Source organism: Mesitornis unicolor, unplaced genomic scaffold, assembly GCF_000695765.1.
Source record: "Mesitornis unicolor isolate BGI_N332 unplaced genomic scaffold, ASM69576v1 scaffold6137, whole genome shotgun sequence".
NCBI lineage: Eukaryota > Metazoa > Chordata > Aves > Mesitornithiformes > Mesitornithidae > Mesitornis > Mesitornis unicolor.
The window spans coordinates 57,866-76,587 of NW_010194234.1; the positions used below are offsets into that span (position 1 = coordinate 57,866).

Here is an 18,722-nt window from a genome sequence, read left to right on the forward strand (position 1 = left end):
AAAGAACTGCAGTAACAAAAAGCCAGGAACATCAGTGCCCAGTTTAAAGGTGAGAAACCCAAGACAGTCACTTGAGTAGGCAGAAGGCGCAAGCATCCCAATTCACAGCCTTCATTTCTACCCTAAAAACTCCAGGAAAGACACTTAGTAACATTTCATGCCCAAAACCAAGGGACTAATTTTCAAATGGCTTTTGGCTAACTTTTTATCTGAACAGTTGCAAAGTTCTATGTTTCAACAGACTCAGTAGCACTAAGCAAAGGCCAATGCAGGAGAATCCGTGTGACTCTGCTGACTGGAAAAAAAAAAACAAAGCTGCAAAAAGAATAAGCCAAACTCGACTGGCGCTAGGGAGCTCTTGGAACCTGACCCTTCTACAGAGCCTCCTCATGATAGTGGCTTTGTGTCAGACTAGTGAAGAGTCTGTGGCCTAAATGCCCAGCCCTGTTTGCCAGAATGGACGACAGAACTAATATTTTCTTGCCACATTCATAGCATAAGAGATTGGTTTCCCTCAAGGGAGCCTGCAAATAAGCCTTAATATGCACAATACACAAGGTCCACTGCAGTACTGGTGCTGAAAGGAAACAAAGACTTCCTGCTCTGCAGCCTCCATGAGGGTGGGTAATCCCATTGGTTCCAGCTGCTGCACCAGTAGCAGCTCCGCTCTGTGCAGCAAGGCCTCTCTGAAGCCACCTTTCTACTGTGAAATCCTAGTGGGATGCATGCGTGCCCTACCACCAAAACAGTCAGCTTTGGTTTTAAATCATTCCGCAATCAGGGCATAAGCAACATGAAAAGTAGCAAGAAATCTTCAGTCAAAAAGGAGATCTTCACCACAAGCTTTGGCCATTCAGAGCTGGGATGTTAAGAATAATTAGTAATATTTATTGATAATAAACTGGAATTGAAACTTCAGCAGAGCCTTCCACACAAGCCTCACCTCTTTATGTTAATTGGGAATAGCTGCTGCACTTCCAGATTGGCCCGGCTGATGGTAGCTGCAAAGGATTTGCCTTGACAGTAACTGAAGAACAACATCTGTAACACATGGGAGTAATACACGGACACACCACCTCCTGCTACCTGCCCATTGCTGTCCTGTAGGACCAGAGAGAAACGACGACATTGAAAATAAACACACAACCTCCAAAACACTCTCTCAGGCTTTTAAATTTCTCATGATGGAATTATTCCAAAAGTCTCTCCCCTGTCCCCTCCCAACCAGTCAGAAAACGCAGACCTAAATGATAATTTTTTAAGCTCAAGTCCTTGGTAAACTCATCCATCAGATACTTCAAAGGCTTTTGAAGAGGATACTGAGATTGCATCCCCATAGGCTGTAGGTAGTGCCTTCAGCTACCACATCTGCGTGCTTGAATGTTGTATGACAATCTCACACAGAGCACTCCCCACATTCCCAGCTCATAAAAGAGCTTTCCTGAGGGCTGCCTTCTCATCTACTTCCCCTGTTTTGGAGCAGGCAGGGGTAAAAACACTGAGTGAAATGTGGACAGATTTTAAAAGTTGCCCCCAAGACTACAGAGCTGCTGCTGACCAGAAACAAAGGCTCACTCCACCTCTGCAGACCCAGCAGTGGCCGGTAACTTTATCTATTCTGGTTACTGCACCTTTGGAGTGCCTCGCTCAGAGAACTGCATTGCTCTGAAGCCATCTCCCTGCTGAGAAATCCTGCTGGGCATGACTTCAGAGCCAGCCATGGAAAACATGCTCCATTTTCTAGATGAAAGGATCAAGGAGTTTAATTTTCAACCCCACCCCCTTTCACTGCAAGGATATTTCTCTCTTTAGAGGAATGGCAAGCTCACTGATCTAGATCAAGGGGCTTAAAAGGAAAAAAATAAAAAAAAGGGAAAAAGGAAAGTTCTGCCTTCAAATGTAAGGCGCAAACAAAAGAAAGTCACTGCAGCCCATGCGATGAGAAAGAGAAGTCACCAGTACCTTTAGGTCCTCATGATTGACTTCAAGCACATTGGTGACATAGAATGGTCCATGCTGGGCACTGCTGGCCTCTTCCATGAGCTGCGTGTAGATGTACCCAGCGGAGGACATGATCACTATTATGTTCTTCCCCTCCTCGTTGAAAAGGAAAGTGACATCCCTGATTTTGGAACTTGGTAGAAGGAAATAGAAAGTTGGGCTCAAGGCATCCACAGAGAGATCGTAAATCTGTGGGAAGAATCAAGGAAATAATTAACTACTAGGATACAGAACAGTGCAAATGGACAAGAGTTGAGACAGGGGAATGCCTATTAGATGTTACAGTTCATTTTTTTCTCTTTGGGTCTTTGGCTTTCCTTTTTCTTATGGCAACAGTAGCCAAACACCACAAATTTATATTTCTAATTTATTTCTAACTAAGAATATTATCACATTCTTCTACAGGCAACTCTGCAGAGATCCAGACTCCTATGTCTGAAAGAAGACATCTCATCAACAGCTTATGACCAAACATACCTTCACAAAGTCTGCAGTCACAATAGCAAGCTCTGTTTGAGATCCCGGCAGCCACACAGCTTTAATGATGAAATTTCCAGTAGCGAGTTGGGGATGAAGTACCAAATGATCAGAAACTGAGCCAGAGCTGCTGAATGTTAACACGTGGCAGTCCTGGAGTAATGAAAAAAATTGGTAAAATATCAGAATGTTTACAAGCATTTCATGCCAAGAATGGAGTTAAAAGCCAGCATTCCCCCCAGTGCCAATAATGATTTCATAGAGTAAGAATCTATAGTCCCTGCACTTAAGCTGAATGACAGAAAGTTTATAAAGGAAAAAAACCTAACACAACCAAACCAAAAGCACACCGAGTGCAGCTGTTTCTTAGCTAAATAATAGATTTATGGATTCTGCACTGTGAAAGCTGAATCTAAACTTGAGAGAACACAAAAAAGAGGAGTCCTTGCTACAAAACACTCATTGTTACAGATTAGTTCTAACACACTAAGTTTCACATGACTAAATTTGGACTCCCATCTTAAAAATTGGCCTAAATAGAGTAAGAAGTACTATTTTATTTGAGGCACTGTCTCCTTTATTATATTATTCATATAAGTACTTCTTCTTTTATTTCATATATCTAGTAGGAAAGTGATTTATGAGCTAAAATTAGCAACAGACCTTTGGAGCCAGCTCTGCACTGGCTCCTCAAAGGAAAGAAATACAGCTGGTTTTGAGATGATGTTCCCAACTGCCTAGAAAAGGGTTTGTCAGACACTTACTTTCAGTCCACACACGGCTAGGTAGTCCTCCTTGCAGGGATTTCCAGTTAGGCTCAGTACAGTAAATGGAACGGGTGCAGATGCAAGGCGAGTAAGGGTCAATTTTCTTTTGCTAGAGTCTGCTTGTTTCAGCAAAGCTGAGAGCTGAAGGACTGTAATCTGCAGAACAAAATGAACTCAGTTATCCAACTTTGCAATTGAGGGGAAAAAGGCATTTCAGTTTCAGCTCTGTGAATGTGTCCCCACAGTTTTCACTGTTTCCTTTGAAGAATGAGAGGTTTTCCTAAGCTATGCAATACTTCACAGAAGACCCAGATCTGGAAACAAGCAGCCCAAATCATATTTTGCTTGTTATTCACTGCTCTAAGGCTGTTTTATTCTCCTTTACAGTCCAAAACTCTCTACAGAGTTAGAGAGCTCACCTTGCCCTTTTCATGACTGACAGCCAGGTGCTGCCGACGTCCATGCGGGGACGACAGCACACACATCGCCACCCGCCTCAGCACATGAGCGCTGATCAGCTGCCGGATTGTCTGGCCCTGGTCACCACTGTAGTTCATGCGGACATTCTCAAAAGCACCTTCTTGAGAGCCAAGAGTAGGGACCTGAGTCATTAAAAAGCGTACAAAAGTGTATCACTGACATTTTTCTGTTTAAAAGTGATCCCACCTACCCATTACCTAATCATCCTTTAGTATCATACCATCAACTGATCTGTCATTTCTACTGACTTGTCCAAAGTATGTAGCTCATTGAGAGCTTGCTGTGCGCGACTGCTGCTCCCCATGGCTGAAGCTTGCTGGAAGTTTATCTGAATGGCATCCATTAGGAAATTCAGCATCTCCAGCACCAAGGGTGCAAAGGAGAAGTTGGCCTACAAGAAACAGATACAACAAGTGAGGCACAAGATGCTCCTGCTGGAAGTCTTCACAAAAGCTGCGTGTCAACTGGTTTTTAAAGCCTCACACCACTTTTATGACTCCTCTTATCATGAGGAACAGCATAAAAATCAAGGAACTTGGCTGATAACCAACAGAGTCTGCCTAAGATCCTCATCATAAACCATCTTCTTCAGTTGATAATTATACCTGAGACTGCAATTCCTCTCGACAGCCCTCAACATTTCTACATAGGCTGCTCTTCTTGGGTTTTTCTTCATCAGGACCCTTCCCTTCACTGATGGTGACCTTGGCTTTCTCTGCAGGAGAGGTGCCTGCATGTCGAATGACACTCTCGGGTACTCTGGGCTCACTCTGGAAGGCGGATTCTTTCATGGTGGAGCTCATACCACTGCTGGGAGTTCTCTTCACCAAAGCCTGGGAATGACACAGCAATGCAGACAGCTCAAACCAGACTCGATTCTACCACTGATGAAATGAATAAAGATTGTAATAGCAGCAAAATTAATAAAATTTTAAAGAAACTAGTGCAATTCTCTTAGACTGCAATTTTAAAGAAATAACACAACAGTATCCTGTATATCACTCTCCACCCGAGAATTAGAAAAAACTTCTTACTTAAGATAAAGTTACTTTGCTGCCAGTGGAAAAGATGGAAAAAGGTGGTATCTGACTGCTGTGTAGCTTAAGCTAACCTGCAAATTCTGTAAAGATAGGTGGAATCTCAGTAGTCACTAGGGCAGAGATTTGCCAATGCACTTACTTGGTGCAAAGAAAATAAATCGCCAGGCAAGCTCTAAACTAAGAGGGTTCATTACAAAGCCAAGGCCTTCACATTTTAGTACTCTTACACACTCATATCATGATGTAACTTATTGCAGAACAGAAATCTATGCAAAAGACTCTAAAAACTGAAGAAGCGCAGCTTGTATATTGACATGAAGACACTTTACCAGGCAACTGCCATCTTCCTTGGCTCCACAGTCACAGAAGAATGATCCGTATTTGGCGTAAGAAATCTCATGATCCTTGTGACAAACTTTAGCACAAACTGTGCAAACACCAACCCCATCAACCATCTTGCAAGTGTGACAGTGATACCTGCGCAAAATAAGCCAGATGAGTTATAAAATACAGTGCCTCAGGAAGGCTCCCCAGACTGCATTTGTTTCCTTCTCAACGGCCAGAAAATTCAGGCTGAAATTCTGAACACAAGTTTGAGATTCTTACCAATGCTGATTCATGAACTCTTTCTGTGTGATGGTGAAGGTGCAGAGTTTGTTACAAAGAGAATCTTCATCCTATCAAAGAGAAAGTTGTTTTAGAAAAGTAACTGCATACATGTTACTGCAGCTACAAGAAAGCTACATGGTACAGAATGTGTTCCTCAGACACTAAATGTGCATTTTAAGAACAGCAAGTTTAGCACCACCCAGGTAAAAGGCGGCAGTTGGTATCAAATCACAAGGAATAAGAAGATGGTGGAATTTCATAGCAACTTGAGTGAGTGAATTAAAACCAAGAAAACAGTAATAAAAAAAATATACTGGGATGACAAATTCTAAAGAATGCATTTTCCTTTCTACCCAACAGCACATAAAAGCCTAGTCTAATTTGCTTGTTGATATAAAAGCTGGTAATTGACAAACAAACCAGTACAAACAAACCCATCTTACTCCATTTCTTCCTTTTTTGTTTTCTAAAGAAAAACTTTACTTTTGTTGACGTAACAAAGTCAACAGGTCTATGAGTAAGCGACAGATCTCACAACTAGGGTTCTTCACTCAGTCTCACATTAAGAATAAACAACAACAACAACAAAATCTTAATTTATAACCTGAGTAATTCTGATTTGGAAGCTGCAAAATAAATCTTCACCTCATTTGCAGCATTCAACTGTGACTATTGCCTACCGAATCTTCAGCTTGAGAGTCCTCCTCCTCCACTGCCAACTCTTCCACCCAGTCTGAATCCACTTCAATCGCCCGTTCCTCTCCATCAACAGAAAGATGACAGGGTCCTTGGCCACTGGTCTGGCTCAGTGCATTAGTGACATCGGCCAGGTAAGAGACAATATGGCATGTACACTCCAGGATAGTCACATGCTATAAAGTAGAGATGGATGAAAATGAGAGGTAATACCTAGATCCCATAATAGCTGCCATAAGGCAAGAAAATAGAACAGTGCCCCAACCAAATTGCTTTAAAACTCCCACTGTGCAACCGAAACAGGACAGCTGATACAGCTCATGCCTGAGATTCACTCCTGCAAGTTAAGCAACAGTCACATCTCTTACCTTCCCTTGCATGACGTTTGCATTCATCTTTTCTACCACATTCTTCTGAGACAGGTATTTCTTGCTGCAACACAAAACAGTGGAGATGATCATTACAACCAACAGTCTTTGGGAAGTATAAAATCAGTTCTCACCAATAGCTTCAAGCACTCAGTTTACTTCACATTAATAACAGGAAACTTATAAGTGCAATAATTAAACCATCGAGAATGGAAAAGACAAAGAAAACACATGGTTATTCTCCACAGGGCAGAACACAGATTAGCCTCTCTCAGACTTCTTTTATTCCAAACAACAAATAAACCAAAAAATAAGCGTGTATCGGTAAACATGAACTTCTGTTCCCAAATCACCAGGAAATAAAACAAATGAACAATCAGCAGTATACAGTTCACTCTTACCATCTGCCTAGCCAATCAACAGCAGCACCATGAAGCTGGAGATGTCCCGCACCTTGTCCTGCACTCGCCAAAGTTGCCATCACGACCATCAGTTCAGGAAATCCCGTGCCATCGCCATTGGCCAACATTTCTGTTGCCATTGGGATTAGAGTACTCAGTAGAACAGTGCAGACGCCTTCTCCAACTTGGCTAATCAAAAAGAAGAAAGTTTCAGACAGGGTGTATCACCCACTGAAATACAGCTAAGCCCCACACTGACATAGCAATGCCTTGAGGGCAAACAGCAATGCCCCACCACTTCATTCAGGGTGACAACCAGAAGCCATCAGCCACTCACAATCTGCACCACTAGGGAACAAAATAAATGACCAGCACACAAAAGAAATGACCAAGGCTGTGCTTTACCTGTTTTCCCGAACAATGTAGGTTGTCAAGAGTTGCAGCAGCTGCCTGTTCTCTTGCACAATGTCCAGTTGATCCGAGTCTTTGGGTGGGGACATGGTCATCCTGGTTAACCAGGCCTGGAGACGTACAGGCTCCACACAAGCCAGCTGAGCCAAAGAGCCACAAAGTCGCAACAGGCTGGGGTTGGGACTCTTCTCAGCTGGTGGAGAAAATTACAAGTGACAGATGCTACAACGAACATGTTTGAAGATGGCTTTCCATTAATACTGTGAAGCTCTCACTCCACTTCCTCCTATAGCTTTTTTAAATGCATCTTCACATCACAGTCTAATACAAGAACAGTATAAGGTGGGAAAAGGCAGGACAGAAGGGATTCAACAATCACTTACTTAGCTGGAAGAGCTTGGTGAAGAATTTCAGCACCCTGTTACAGAACTTTGCTGAGAGGTTTTCATTGGCTGTCGCCATCATGATCTGGACCAGTTCTCCACTATACAGAGGAAGGAAATTAAATCAGTTTTATAAAAGTCGACCCATTCTTTCTTTTTTTTTTCCACTTGCACTTAGCTATACCTGCCCTCACATTTAAGACTTGTAATAATTTGTACAACATCGCTCAGCACAGCAACCAAGCCACAGAAAATGCTTTCAGACAAAAAGCAAACCCCTAGCTCAGACTAAAACCTGCAAATCTCATGAGCTTCTGAGTAGCACATCTGTATTTCCCATCTATCAAGTCACAAAAGGGCCTGTATTGGTTTCCAAACAAAAATTCAAGATTTTCTTCCCTATTTTTCCCTTCCAGGTTAACTAAGTACAACAGTCAGCCACCAGACTGCTCCCATGTTGAACTGCTGAACAAGTAGAGAGCAAAACCAGATAATGGTCAGCTTTCTAATAGACAAAAACTTTCCCTCAGTTCACTTTCATGTCACTTCACAACACTGTTGTGCTATGCTGTTTCCATCACTATTTGTCTTCATAATTCTAAGTTAGGCCAACACCCCACCTCCACCCTTGGTAAGATGAAGCAGTGAGAGAACTTGGGATTTCACAACTTGATTTGTAATGGACTTACAGATCAGCATCTTTCAAAAACCTCCTTATAATGCCTTTGACAAAACAATCATCTTGCAAGATTGCCTGCTGATGATCCCTATGAGGACTCACTGAGTATTTTATTTGGAGTGACAAAGACCTACAGGTTCTCTCCCACACAGAAAGTCTTTTCACACTCTCCTGTGCTGCTTGAAGGGTATGCTATCCTTACATGATTCTGCCTTTTCCTGCGCAATGGCATTAGCATAACTTAGGTGTTGACAGAGACAAGCAAAGAGAAATAAAATCCTTGGTCTAAGATTTTGAGAATTACTTCACCTTTCTGAAAAGAATTCCTCCATGGCTTTTCGGGCCTGGCTGCTCTCCAGCTGTTTCTCCAGATGCTGCAAACACTCCTCCAAGATGGACTCATCCAGGCCACTGAGGATCAAAAGCGGCAAATTAAATTAGCACATATAAGGACCATTTCAACAATTCCAGGAGCCAAGAAGTTATCAATTCTGCTAATACAGTTCTAAGGCTTTGCACTAGCTGAAAGCTGCTCTCCTTCCAAAAGACAGGAGAAAAATAATCGATGAACAAACACACATAAACACCAACTGTTCAGAAAAAAGTAGCACATGATGCTGTAGGTAAGTTACACAGCCTGAATTCTAGAATAATCTAGACTTTCAGGCATCTCACATTACAACTTCCTCTAAGTGGCTGCTCTATTTATGCTTTAAGTCTTTTAGTGTTACTCCTCCTCATTCTCTCCTGTGCTCATCTCCACTCCACAACACACCCTGCAAGTCAAATCCAATTACATTTACATTCTCTAGCAGGAGGCACAGTATATCTCCCTCTGAATACCTTCCATCCGGAGAGGATCAGTGTTAAAAAGATGCAACATCATCATGCCTAATGGTTTTATGTTTCAGATGGGTAGAATCAACATCTGCGCAGCAAGCTTATTCCCTCTATACACAGAGAGAGTAAGAGGTGGGAAGCACAAATCTGGCTAGTTTGCTATGATAAAAGCAGGGATTAGCCATCCTTACAAACAGCAAGAACAGAGACAAAGGAATATAAAGCAAGTTAGCTCAGCACCTTCAGCTTTGATTTTGTGCTTGTATTTACATAATTTTCTATTTGCTTAAAAAACTACCCAAATATACACATGCTTCATCCAGACTTACAAGAGATGATTAAAATCCACACTGCCTGAATGGCAGTGCTGAAAATTCTGCTAACGTGAATAAAATACCTTGTATTTTTAGCCTACAAGTATAGAAAATTCTAACTGGTAAAAATAAGCTGATTTTTCGCCTTTCTGTTGTGCTGTTCAAGAACCGACACCGACATTTAAACATATTGTAGTAATTCTTTAGGTACAGCTTTCTTGGAAGAGAAGTACAAGGCACACAGCCTGTTACCTGTTTGGATCAGAGTGATGGGCCAGTATGTTATAGCATCCTGTGATCAGTTTCTCATAAACACGTGCCAGGAATTCATCTGATTCTGCAGGGCCCAAGATCCTTTCTAGGGAGTTGCTGCTTATCTCTGCCACACTTTCTGTACTGGTCTCCAAAAGGAGGGGCAATAGGGAATGAATCACCTGTGGTGGGTTCAAATCATCTGACCAGCTTGAAAAGAAAAGAAACCAAGTTCATTCTCATATGATGTATCAGAGAACACCCTTATTGGATAAATCAGAAGTCACACTGTAAGGCACAGGTCTGAATGGAAGTCAGTGATAAAACCCTTCTTAGGAAGCCAGGACAAAAACACTGACCTAGCCATTTTTCACCTCAGAAAAATTGTTCTCATTTGGAAAACTCTATACATTAGTTTTGCATATATACAGCTACAACACTCTCTTAGGCAGTCACACTATCACGCAGTACGGCTTTTGGACTTGTCTGCAGTGTCAACCACTATTTTTTTGTTTCAGAATATCTTAGAGTAAGTCCCTGGGAAAAAAGAATAACTCATTTGACTTTTTCCTTATGTTTTGGAAACATCCCACGAGTGAATGATAACAGAAATGAATTAACTAGATCCGTATTGTTTATAGCCCAGTTTCTTCAAGTCCCTGTTTGACAAAAAGGACTAAAGGTTTCTCTCAGGGAGTCTGACTTTTAGTGGTACTATATCAAGACAGAAAGACTATTTTTCATTCATTTAGAATTTTACAGTGAAAGTAACTCTGTTAAAGGCTTAGTTCAAAATATAGCTCCAGTTCACTAAGTGTTGCACCCAAACAGTCTGATGAAGACAGACATTCAGAGGAGCAGACAGATCTATCCAGCAAGAACGTAAAACAAAAACAATCACTTACACAATGAGATCTCCGGTGAGTCTGACCAGGGAGAGAAGGGTGTGTTTCAGGGAAGCTGCAAGAGGTAGAGTTTGGCTGCAGAGAGTACCGAGGTGGGCGGCCTGAACTGCACTGATGTAGCTTTCTGCAGGGATCGTGTCATTCGCAAAGGCATTGCGCTAAGGATTGAGACACACACACAGAAATCAGAACCATTTATCTGTAACAGAAAGACACAATGCCTGCCATTCCCAGCAATTTATAGAGTTAAGATCAGACCAGATGAACCCAGAAGGCTGGACTCACCCATGAGCCAATGTTTGGAAACTCATTTGTATGAATGTTGTTCCATGATTCACATAAAGTTTGCACAGCTGATGGCAAGTTCTGAACAAGTGTTGGACCTGCAATTCATACAGAAATGTAAGTCATTAAGTAACTTCATGGGTCCTATTGAAAACTACAATCTTTCTACAACACTGTTTAAAACTACAACTGTAGCTAAGTTGAGCTGTAATTCTACTGAGGGTTAGTTTCATGCTTTTCTACAAGTCAAAATTATCCCTAAAGTTTCCAAGAGCTTCCCAGCTTCTTTCACTTTATTAAAACAACAGAAAACCTGGCAAAAATACTAACTTGCAGCAGTCTTCAACATATCAACAATTAGTAATTCCCCATACTATGCCATGCCACCAGAGCACCAACATGGTTATAGAAGCCTTTCCAGGAGCCAGACAAGCCCACAAGACAGTTACTCTTTCAAGGTTTGCCCAACTTTTTCAGTTGTTTGAATACTAAAAGGAAAAGACTTCCCAATCTGCTGCCAACAGGATAATGCACTCGTTTGAACAAAGTGGTCGAGAACACATTAGCCAGCATACAGCTTTGAAATTGAATGTTGGCAGCACTGTAGAAAGCTTCACCTATAGAGAGAAGGAAATCTGAACTCTCCAGAACCCTCACCTAGAGTATTAGATTTGCAACGGCTGGATCCAATGGTCAGGACAGCAGCATAACCTCGTAGCTTCTCTTCAGAGGGTTTGTTCTCAGCAGATCCCTCTTCAGAGAGGCTCCGTAGCAAGTAAGATCTGCATTCAGGACAGAAAGAAATTATTTCAGGAAACACCTCTGCATTCCAGAACTAAGTGTGTCAATACAGTGACAGGTATGAAAGCAAACTTCTGAAGTTATGCCCCATACTGTGTGTTATACCACTAAGGGAGTTCTGAGCTTTTACCTCCTCTAAGCTACTTACCAGGAAAGGTGCCCACTCAAAAGAAAAAGCTCATTTACTTTTGCTTTCTTCTACACAGGTTTCGACGAGAGTTTAAAAGACTTCAGGCTCTTACTGTAAGAGTTAAACCCCCTCTCTTTCTTAATGGTCTGACAGTCTCAATATTATCTCAGCAAAGTAACCTTAAGTAGCACTATGCTAGAGAGTGGTAAGAGGAGGTTTCATCTTTGGAGGAAAATCTGTTTTTTCAAGCTTGCAAGAAAATCAAGATCAGACAAAGAGACTACTTAGAAAGAAAAACTTCACACACATTACTTGAGAAGCTACCTTTTATTCTTCTTTTAAAACAATCGACACTCTAGAGGACGTAAATTAGAGTAATTATACTGCTATTAAAAGGCACCTACCTCTAAGAAAACAACAAACAAAATGCAAAGAAAGCCCTATGCACAGAAGAAAATCATATTCCTACTAGTGACCCTAAGAACTGTACCTGGTAAACGTAGCATAAGTGTCAATAAGCTGTAGCGTAGCAGGCAGGAGGTTCTTGGTTATCTCTGAAGACTTGTGTGGGTCAGTTTCTGCAGCCAGCTTGGAAAAGTGCTCATCGAGAGAAACCTGAATCTTGGAAACTGCAGCATCAAGGGTGTAAATGGACTGTAAACTGGGAACTTCGTGCAGTTGGAGAATAGTTGTGCAATCGACACCACAGAAAGAAGATATCTTAAAATACAAAGGGATGCAACAGTAAGTGCAAAAACTACCCGAAAACAAAAGCTCCATATGCACAATTGCATTCACACCACTTTACCTGTCGAGCAAAGTATTCCTCTGCTATTTCCACATCATACTTCACTGAGCTGCACTTGCTGGAGGCCAGTTCAATGAGAGAAGCAGCATGGTCAGCTTTCATACCCTGCTTGGTAAGGTGATCCTACAGATGTCAAAAAAAGACCTGTCACACTTTAGAAGTGCTCTATAATTAGCCACTCTGCCAATTACCGCTATAACACTTTAGAAAACACAGATTCCCATTTCTCACCACTATTCCCACGTAACAAGTCTCACATACAGTCAGCATGGAAGAAGAAAAGACTGACAACAACATTACAAAACACTCCTAAAACGATGGGGCTGTACCTTGATCCATGTGACATAAGATGCGATTCGCAGGCGGGAAGACCAGCGCAACGTGTGTAAAATGTCACATTCACTCATCTCTGGTGTGTTCGTAGCCAACTGATTCATGTAGTTTTTGGATGGAGGTAAAATCCCTAGTATCCGCCACAGTATCAAGAAGTAGTACTGAAGCGCACAGGCTTCCTAAACAAAAGTACAGTTGAACCAATTAACAAAGAAAGATTGCAGCTTCAATCACTACAGCTACTGAAATTATCTCATGAGACACTCCAGACAATGTGCAAGATCACATGAACACATACCAGACTGAGTTTCTGTCATATTACACAACAAATTATGCAACAAAGAGGAATGAGAAAAGAAAAATATAATAATTTTATTTTCTCCTTCATCATGTTCTAAACAGACCTCTTGGAATTACCATGGACATACAGCAAGTCTAAAACATGTTATGAATCAAAAACTCATGTGTGATGTACTGCCACCATAAACACTAGCTAAGAGATTTTAAAGTTCCCCATTACTCCAACTACTGTTCAAAATACTTTGGTTAAATAGTTTGCTTGAAAATACAAGGTTTGGAAACTTGTTTTTCCTCAACACAGACAACATTACAGCTACAGAGTCTTACCAGTGCAGTGACGTTTTTGTTCTCTTTCCTCCTGAGTGTATCAAACTGTGACCCAGCTGCAAGTAATGAAGTAAGGGCAGTGTAAAGCTCATCATACTTCATAGTCCTAGAGAAAAGGACCTCACAAACCTGCAAGAGAGAACAAGTCGGGATCATTGCTTTGCAAATTGCACTGCTCCACATTTATATACAGCCAAGCTCTTCTCTAAAGTATTCAGAATACCTACAGAACAAAACTAAGCAAAACAGAGCTTCATGAAGTTAGTTCTGATGGACATTTCTCTCACTAGTGAGGTATCAATGAACTGGTTATAAAGGGGCACGCATGAAGCAAGCCCATAACCCTGATAACAACAAATTTAGTGAGGAAACAAAACCCAGGAAGAACATGGAGCAAAATTACAAGAAAATAATTCTAATGCCATGTGTCTTTGTCTCAGATGTTTCAACAGCACTGAAAAACAAGTGTGGATATGATGGGTTCTCTGTCATAGCATACCCATTTGAATCACAAGCATTACTAGCAGCAGTCCAACACCTCTTCACAGACTTTGCATACTGACTTCCCTGACACGCAATTAGGTGCAAAAAGGAATCCCATATGATCTTATCTAGCTGCTATTCTTTCTCCACTTAGTGAAAAATGTCTGGTTTCTCTGCTTCATCAAGCCCTTCCCTCTTGTCTATTTTCCTTGGCACTTGTCAAATCAATATGGCCCTCTGAAGGCTTACAGAAAGGTCTTTAACGCAGAAATCACAATACCGTGCTATCTAGACGGGTCAGATCATCTTCAGAAGCTTCTAGAGACAGGATGCAGTAGAACCTGGGCTGTGGAACTGCATCTGGAACGTGAGGACAGAAAATAACATTAAAAGTGACAGTTTCAACTAGGCAGTATTGTGTTATCCTTCCTCCTCCAACCCCACAACCCTTCACATTTTAAGACTGCCACTAGATTCTACAAAACTAGCTCCAGAACACATCATGTGTGCTCTAGCCTATGGTATATGCAGCTCAGGTTTCCCTACTCCTACAATCCTGGCACAATAAATACCTACTTATTTTGAATTACTTGTAGCATACTCCTAGATGACAATGATTTTGTCTAATAAGACTTTTCTTGAATTATCACATGTGTTTTTATATATTGTAACTATGCCCATTAAATATAGGAAAAGCTACCCACACCAGGGCACAGGAAGGGCACACATTTATCTGTAAAAGCAAATCTCGGAATAAAAAACTCCTTCCATTTTTTCTCTGACCTGATGAACAGTGTTTAGTCCAGTTTTCTTCCACTTCTTTAAACCCATGATAAAGTGGGACAGACGTTCGTCTGTTACTGTCCTGGGATCCACTCACCCAGCCAATGGGTGGAGTCAGCAAATTATACTGCACCTAAGTTAAAAAAAAAAAAAAATCACTAAAAAACAACCATAGCGTCCTTGTCATTAAGAGGCAGGGGAGAAAAATGCCATCACCAACAGAAACAAAACACTAGCATGGTATTAATGAGAACAGTGACAAAAACCTCAACAGGGAAGAGCTAAAGCAAGGACGTGGTATACAAAGTAATTGTGAAATGGTGCCCAAACACACAAGATTTTGAAAGATAAGGTGAGACATTCATCCTGTCCTTAGTAGGATTTATCAGGACAGCAGTTACACTAGGAATTTACACTCAAACTGAACCTGCTGCTAGGAATCAGCAACTGTAGTTAATCACGCATTACAGTGTCAAAGGCTGGTAACATCATCAAAACTGACTTACTCACAATGGCCACAAAGAGAACAGAACACACCAAACAACTGCCTGGCACAGATTTCTGCTGGGTGACCAATAAGATACCCAGAACATGATGTTAAAATCTTACCTGTTCAAATAGGTACACAGGGGCCTTGGAATATTGATGGAGCAGATAGTCAAACACCAAGAGCAGACGCGCCACGATAAGTGGCACAGAACATTGCTGGGTATCCATGTTCACTGTCAGCTCCACAATTGTCTGGATACAGAGCATCATGATAGATCTGCGGCCCCTCTCAGAGAAATTGTGAAAAATAAGCAGCAGCAGCTGGAGATGTTCAACATTCAGATCTTCTGTGTCGCTGGGAAGAGTCCCCTGCAAGGCGTTTTGCTTCAATGTGCCAACAAACCTGACAATGAGAGAGAAAGGTTATAGAGTTTACTTTTCTCCTTGCTTAGATCCCTCTCTAAAATCTGTTTAACTAGAGGTTAGAGAAACATTTTCATAATCCTATTTTTCTGCTTATTCTTTTAATACCAGCAATTTCACAAATTATTCACTACATTATGTATTGGAATAAGACTCTGCAAACAGTAAAACCTACATAAATCCAATTAGCGGCAAATACATTTGATGGAAAATATGAACAATCATTCAAAGGGAGAAAGAGAGATGCAAACTTTTGTTCCCACAGGAAAGGCTATCCAGTCTAACTTATCAGCTAAACCCTGTCAGAGACTCGCACGTTCAGGTAATGGCACAGAGAGGAAAAATCCTGGCATCATCATAACAGAACCTACCAGAAACCTGCCAAAATAAGACTTTCACCTTCCCTTTTTAAAACCAGCATTGCTGTAAGTAATTCAGCCTCCATCCACTCAAACCCTAATTCTAGCTTTAATTTCCTATGCTCTAAGCAAAGGACTCCAGCAACAAAGACGACTGACCCTCTGCTCCTCCAACTATCACATACCACCACCGCTCAGAGAACATACACATTTGTTATGCTGGTTGCAGAGAATTTTGATAGAAAATCAGAGAGGTAAGAGATGACAGTTTAACATAAAATTATCTCACCTTTCCCAAACTTTAAGGCATTCTGGAACATCAGGATCTCCCTGGGCAGTGGCTTTATGCTGCCAAATCAGGAGAAGTCGTGAGAGCACCGACAAACTTTGAGGGTGGATGTAGAGAGGCCATGGACCTTCAGAAAATGGGGCAACTCCCAGCTGCTGGAGAAGTGTGTTCTGGAACAAAACAGAACTTGTTGAAAAGAGGCAAGTCCTGTTTGATGCTTATAATTGAAAGTTCGATCTGAACATACAGATGACAATAAATATTATCATTAATTAGCTCTACTCATTTACTGTAGTATCACAGCAGAAAGAGATTATTCTACTATGTTCAGTGTCTTAAGAATTTGGAAGAAGACCCCTGCTTGCTTCTTTCCAAATATAGTACAAAGGAAGACTTCTGAAAAGCCCAACTACTTTAAAAAAAAGAAGTATTTTAAATGCAGTAGAAACTAGTCAATGAAAAGTATAGAGACTGAATTCATTAATTGGTAAGCAGATTTATAATCTCTGCTTACAGTGTTAAGTCAGGTCAGTCCATGACCTAGCAAAGAAACCTAGAGTCTACAAAGTTAGCACATGAAAGCAAAAGGATTAATTTGAATTTCTCCTGAGAGAATTTCGAGGCCTTTTGGCATCAGTCCTGACAGCAAAGCAAATCTACAAGAATGCCTGTTGATAAACACACAGATAGAGGTAACTCTCCAAAACAATATATACAAATTAATTTCCACTGCAGCTTTCATCACCCTCGAAGTTCAGTGCATTAATTTGAACTCTAGATGTTTACACTTCACAAGATTTTTTTGTACTGGATGACTGCAAAGGTCAACTCACTGGATCAAAAATATTCTAAGCTCTGTTTGCAAAAGAATACGCTCTAGGGCCAAACAGAATCATCAACACACTGCTCTAGATGTGGAGAGTCCATGTAGAGACACCAACACTTCATTTTATTTATACATTCAAACACAGGTTTACCTGCAATGCAGGGGACTGAAGATCTGAGGTTACCAAGGAATGGTTGAAGTGATAGAGCGCAGCAGCAAACTCCTCATCTGATGTGCCTGTAACACAGGGATCAAGCCATTTACTACCGCTGCTCTCCTACATCTAAGATTTCCACATGAAACTAAGAAAACATAAATCCTACAGTCTGTGTTCTCTAGCAGAGGGGCTTTGATCGCTCACCCTTAAGCCCATCCTTGTCCACTTCTTTGATGATGCTAGCCAGTGTAGCCATGTGCTGCTCCGAAAGAGACACGCTCAGGTAGTTGCGAATGAAGTTATTCCTGGAGTTCAGCATAGAAGAAGTGATAAAGTTCAAAATGTTTGAAGCTAGGCTCAAGAACTGAAAAGAAAAGAGAAACACACTATAGAAGCAACAAAAGCAGAGGGACTATAAGACAACATTATAAAAAAACCAAAACTGCCAGCAAAATAAATCCCCTAACTCCAGCCCTGGCAGTGGAGTACAGGCTTACTCATCACAACCCAACTCACTGCAGTCTGTGTTCTGTATCAGGACCAGTTTTACAATCCTCTGAAAAGGCTGTAAGTCTCTAACTTCTCGACTGCAGTATTTATTCTTGTCTTTACCCAATGGAGTTGGAGCTAAAACCATTCTAACAGCAAGCCATTTTGCTTATAGTTCTGTTCTCATTTTCCTTCTCCCTCTGTAACCTAAATAGATATTATCTATCTTCAGTCTTTGCTTCCCTGGCAATAACAAATACGGTGATATTCCACCTAAGAGTAGAGAAATCTTCTCTATTCAAAGCCAGAACAGTCACTGGTTCTCCATCAGCAATGTACTTAAAATGCCTGATGTTTATCTTGTTGTCTGGCAATGCAGCTAGCCACTGACAAGCAAACAATGTTACAGCACATCAGTTATTTCACTGAGCCTGAAGACCTTCCCATACCAATTCTGGATCTTTGCGGCTGGCCAGGATGTTCCCGTTCTCTCCAGCAGTCTGTTTGTTAGGGCTTTTCACTCTAGGTGAGCTCTCCAAAGGTGGCGGTGGAGGGGGTGGTGGTGGGGCCACTTTCTCTTTGCTTGGAGAGATTGTCTCTTCAAACCATTGGCCAAGGATTGGCTCACTGTCATCATCTAACCAAGGAGGCAGGAAAAAACAAAAGCATACTATTATAAGCAACTACCTTACACAAACTATTCCGCTTAGAAAAGCCCTGAAAAAGAATTTCAGTGAGCACAGTTAAGCTGTCTGCTGTCTTCATTTTTCCTTTCCAAATCACAAGGCTAAGTACTTTTACAGCAGGCCAGCAGGAA

The 18,722-nt window shown here is 41.3% G+C and overlaps 1 protein-coding gene across 1 annotated transcript in view; it reads right to left on the minus strand.

Annotated features, from left to right (window-relative positions):
• UBR4 (ubiquitin protein ligase E3 component n-recognin 4) overlaps nucleotides 1-18,722 on the minus strand; it is a gene marked incomplete at its 5' end in the record, with an annotated part of 71,619 nt that overhangs the window by 46,843 nt on the left and 6,054 nt on the right. The window contains 30 exon segments of the mRNA XM_010187724.1: nucleotides 944-1,101; nucleotides 1,963-2,190; nucleotides 2,479-2,631; nucleotides 3,243-3,401; nucleotides 3,665-3,847; nucleotides 3,946-4,116; nucleotides 4,331-4,558; nucleotides 5,095-5,242; nucleotides 5,372-5,442; nucleotides 6,055-6,246; nucleotides 6,439-6,502; nucleotides 6,840-7,028; nucleotides 7,245-7,443; nucleotides 7,634-7,734; nucleotides 8,622-8,723; nucleotides 9,719-9,928; nucleotides 10,624-10,781; nucleotides 10,909-11,006; nucleotides 11,566-11,690; nucleotides 12,330-12,559; nucleotides 12,648-12,770; nucleotides 12,977-13,159; nucleotides 13,608-13,736; nucleotides 14,371-14,450; nucleotides 14,874-15,006; nucleotides 15,483-15,765; nucleotides 16,434-16,603; nucleotides 17,411-17,496; nucleotides 17,621-17,780; nucleotides 18,355-18,542. Coding sequence (XP_010186026.1) covers nucleotides 944-1,101; nucleotides 1,963-2,190; nucleotides 2,479-2,631; nucleotides 3,243-3,401; nucleotides 3,665-3,847; nucleotides 3,946-4,116; nucleotides 4,331-4,558; nucleotides 5,095-5,242; nucleotides 5,372-5,442; nucleotides 6,055-6,246; nucleotides 6,439-6,502; nucleotides 6,840-7,028; nucleotides 7,245-7,443; nucleotides 7,634-7,734; nucleotides 8,622-8,723; nucleotides 9,719-9,928; nucleotides 10,624-10,781; nucleotides 10,909-11,006; nucleotides 11,566-11,690; nucleotides 12,330-12,559; nucleotides 12,648-12,770; nucleotides 12,977-13,159; nucleotides 13,608-13,736; nucleotides 14,371-14,450; nucleotides 14,874-15,006; nucleotides 15,483-15,765; nucleotides 16,434-16,603; nucleotides 17,411-17,496; nucleotides 17,621-17,780; nucleotides 18,355-18,542 — 4,702 coding nt within the window.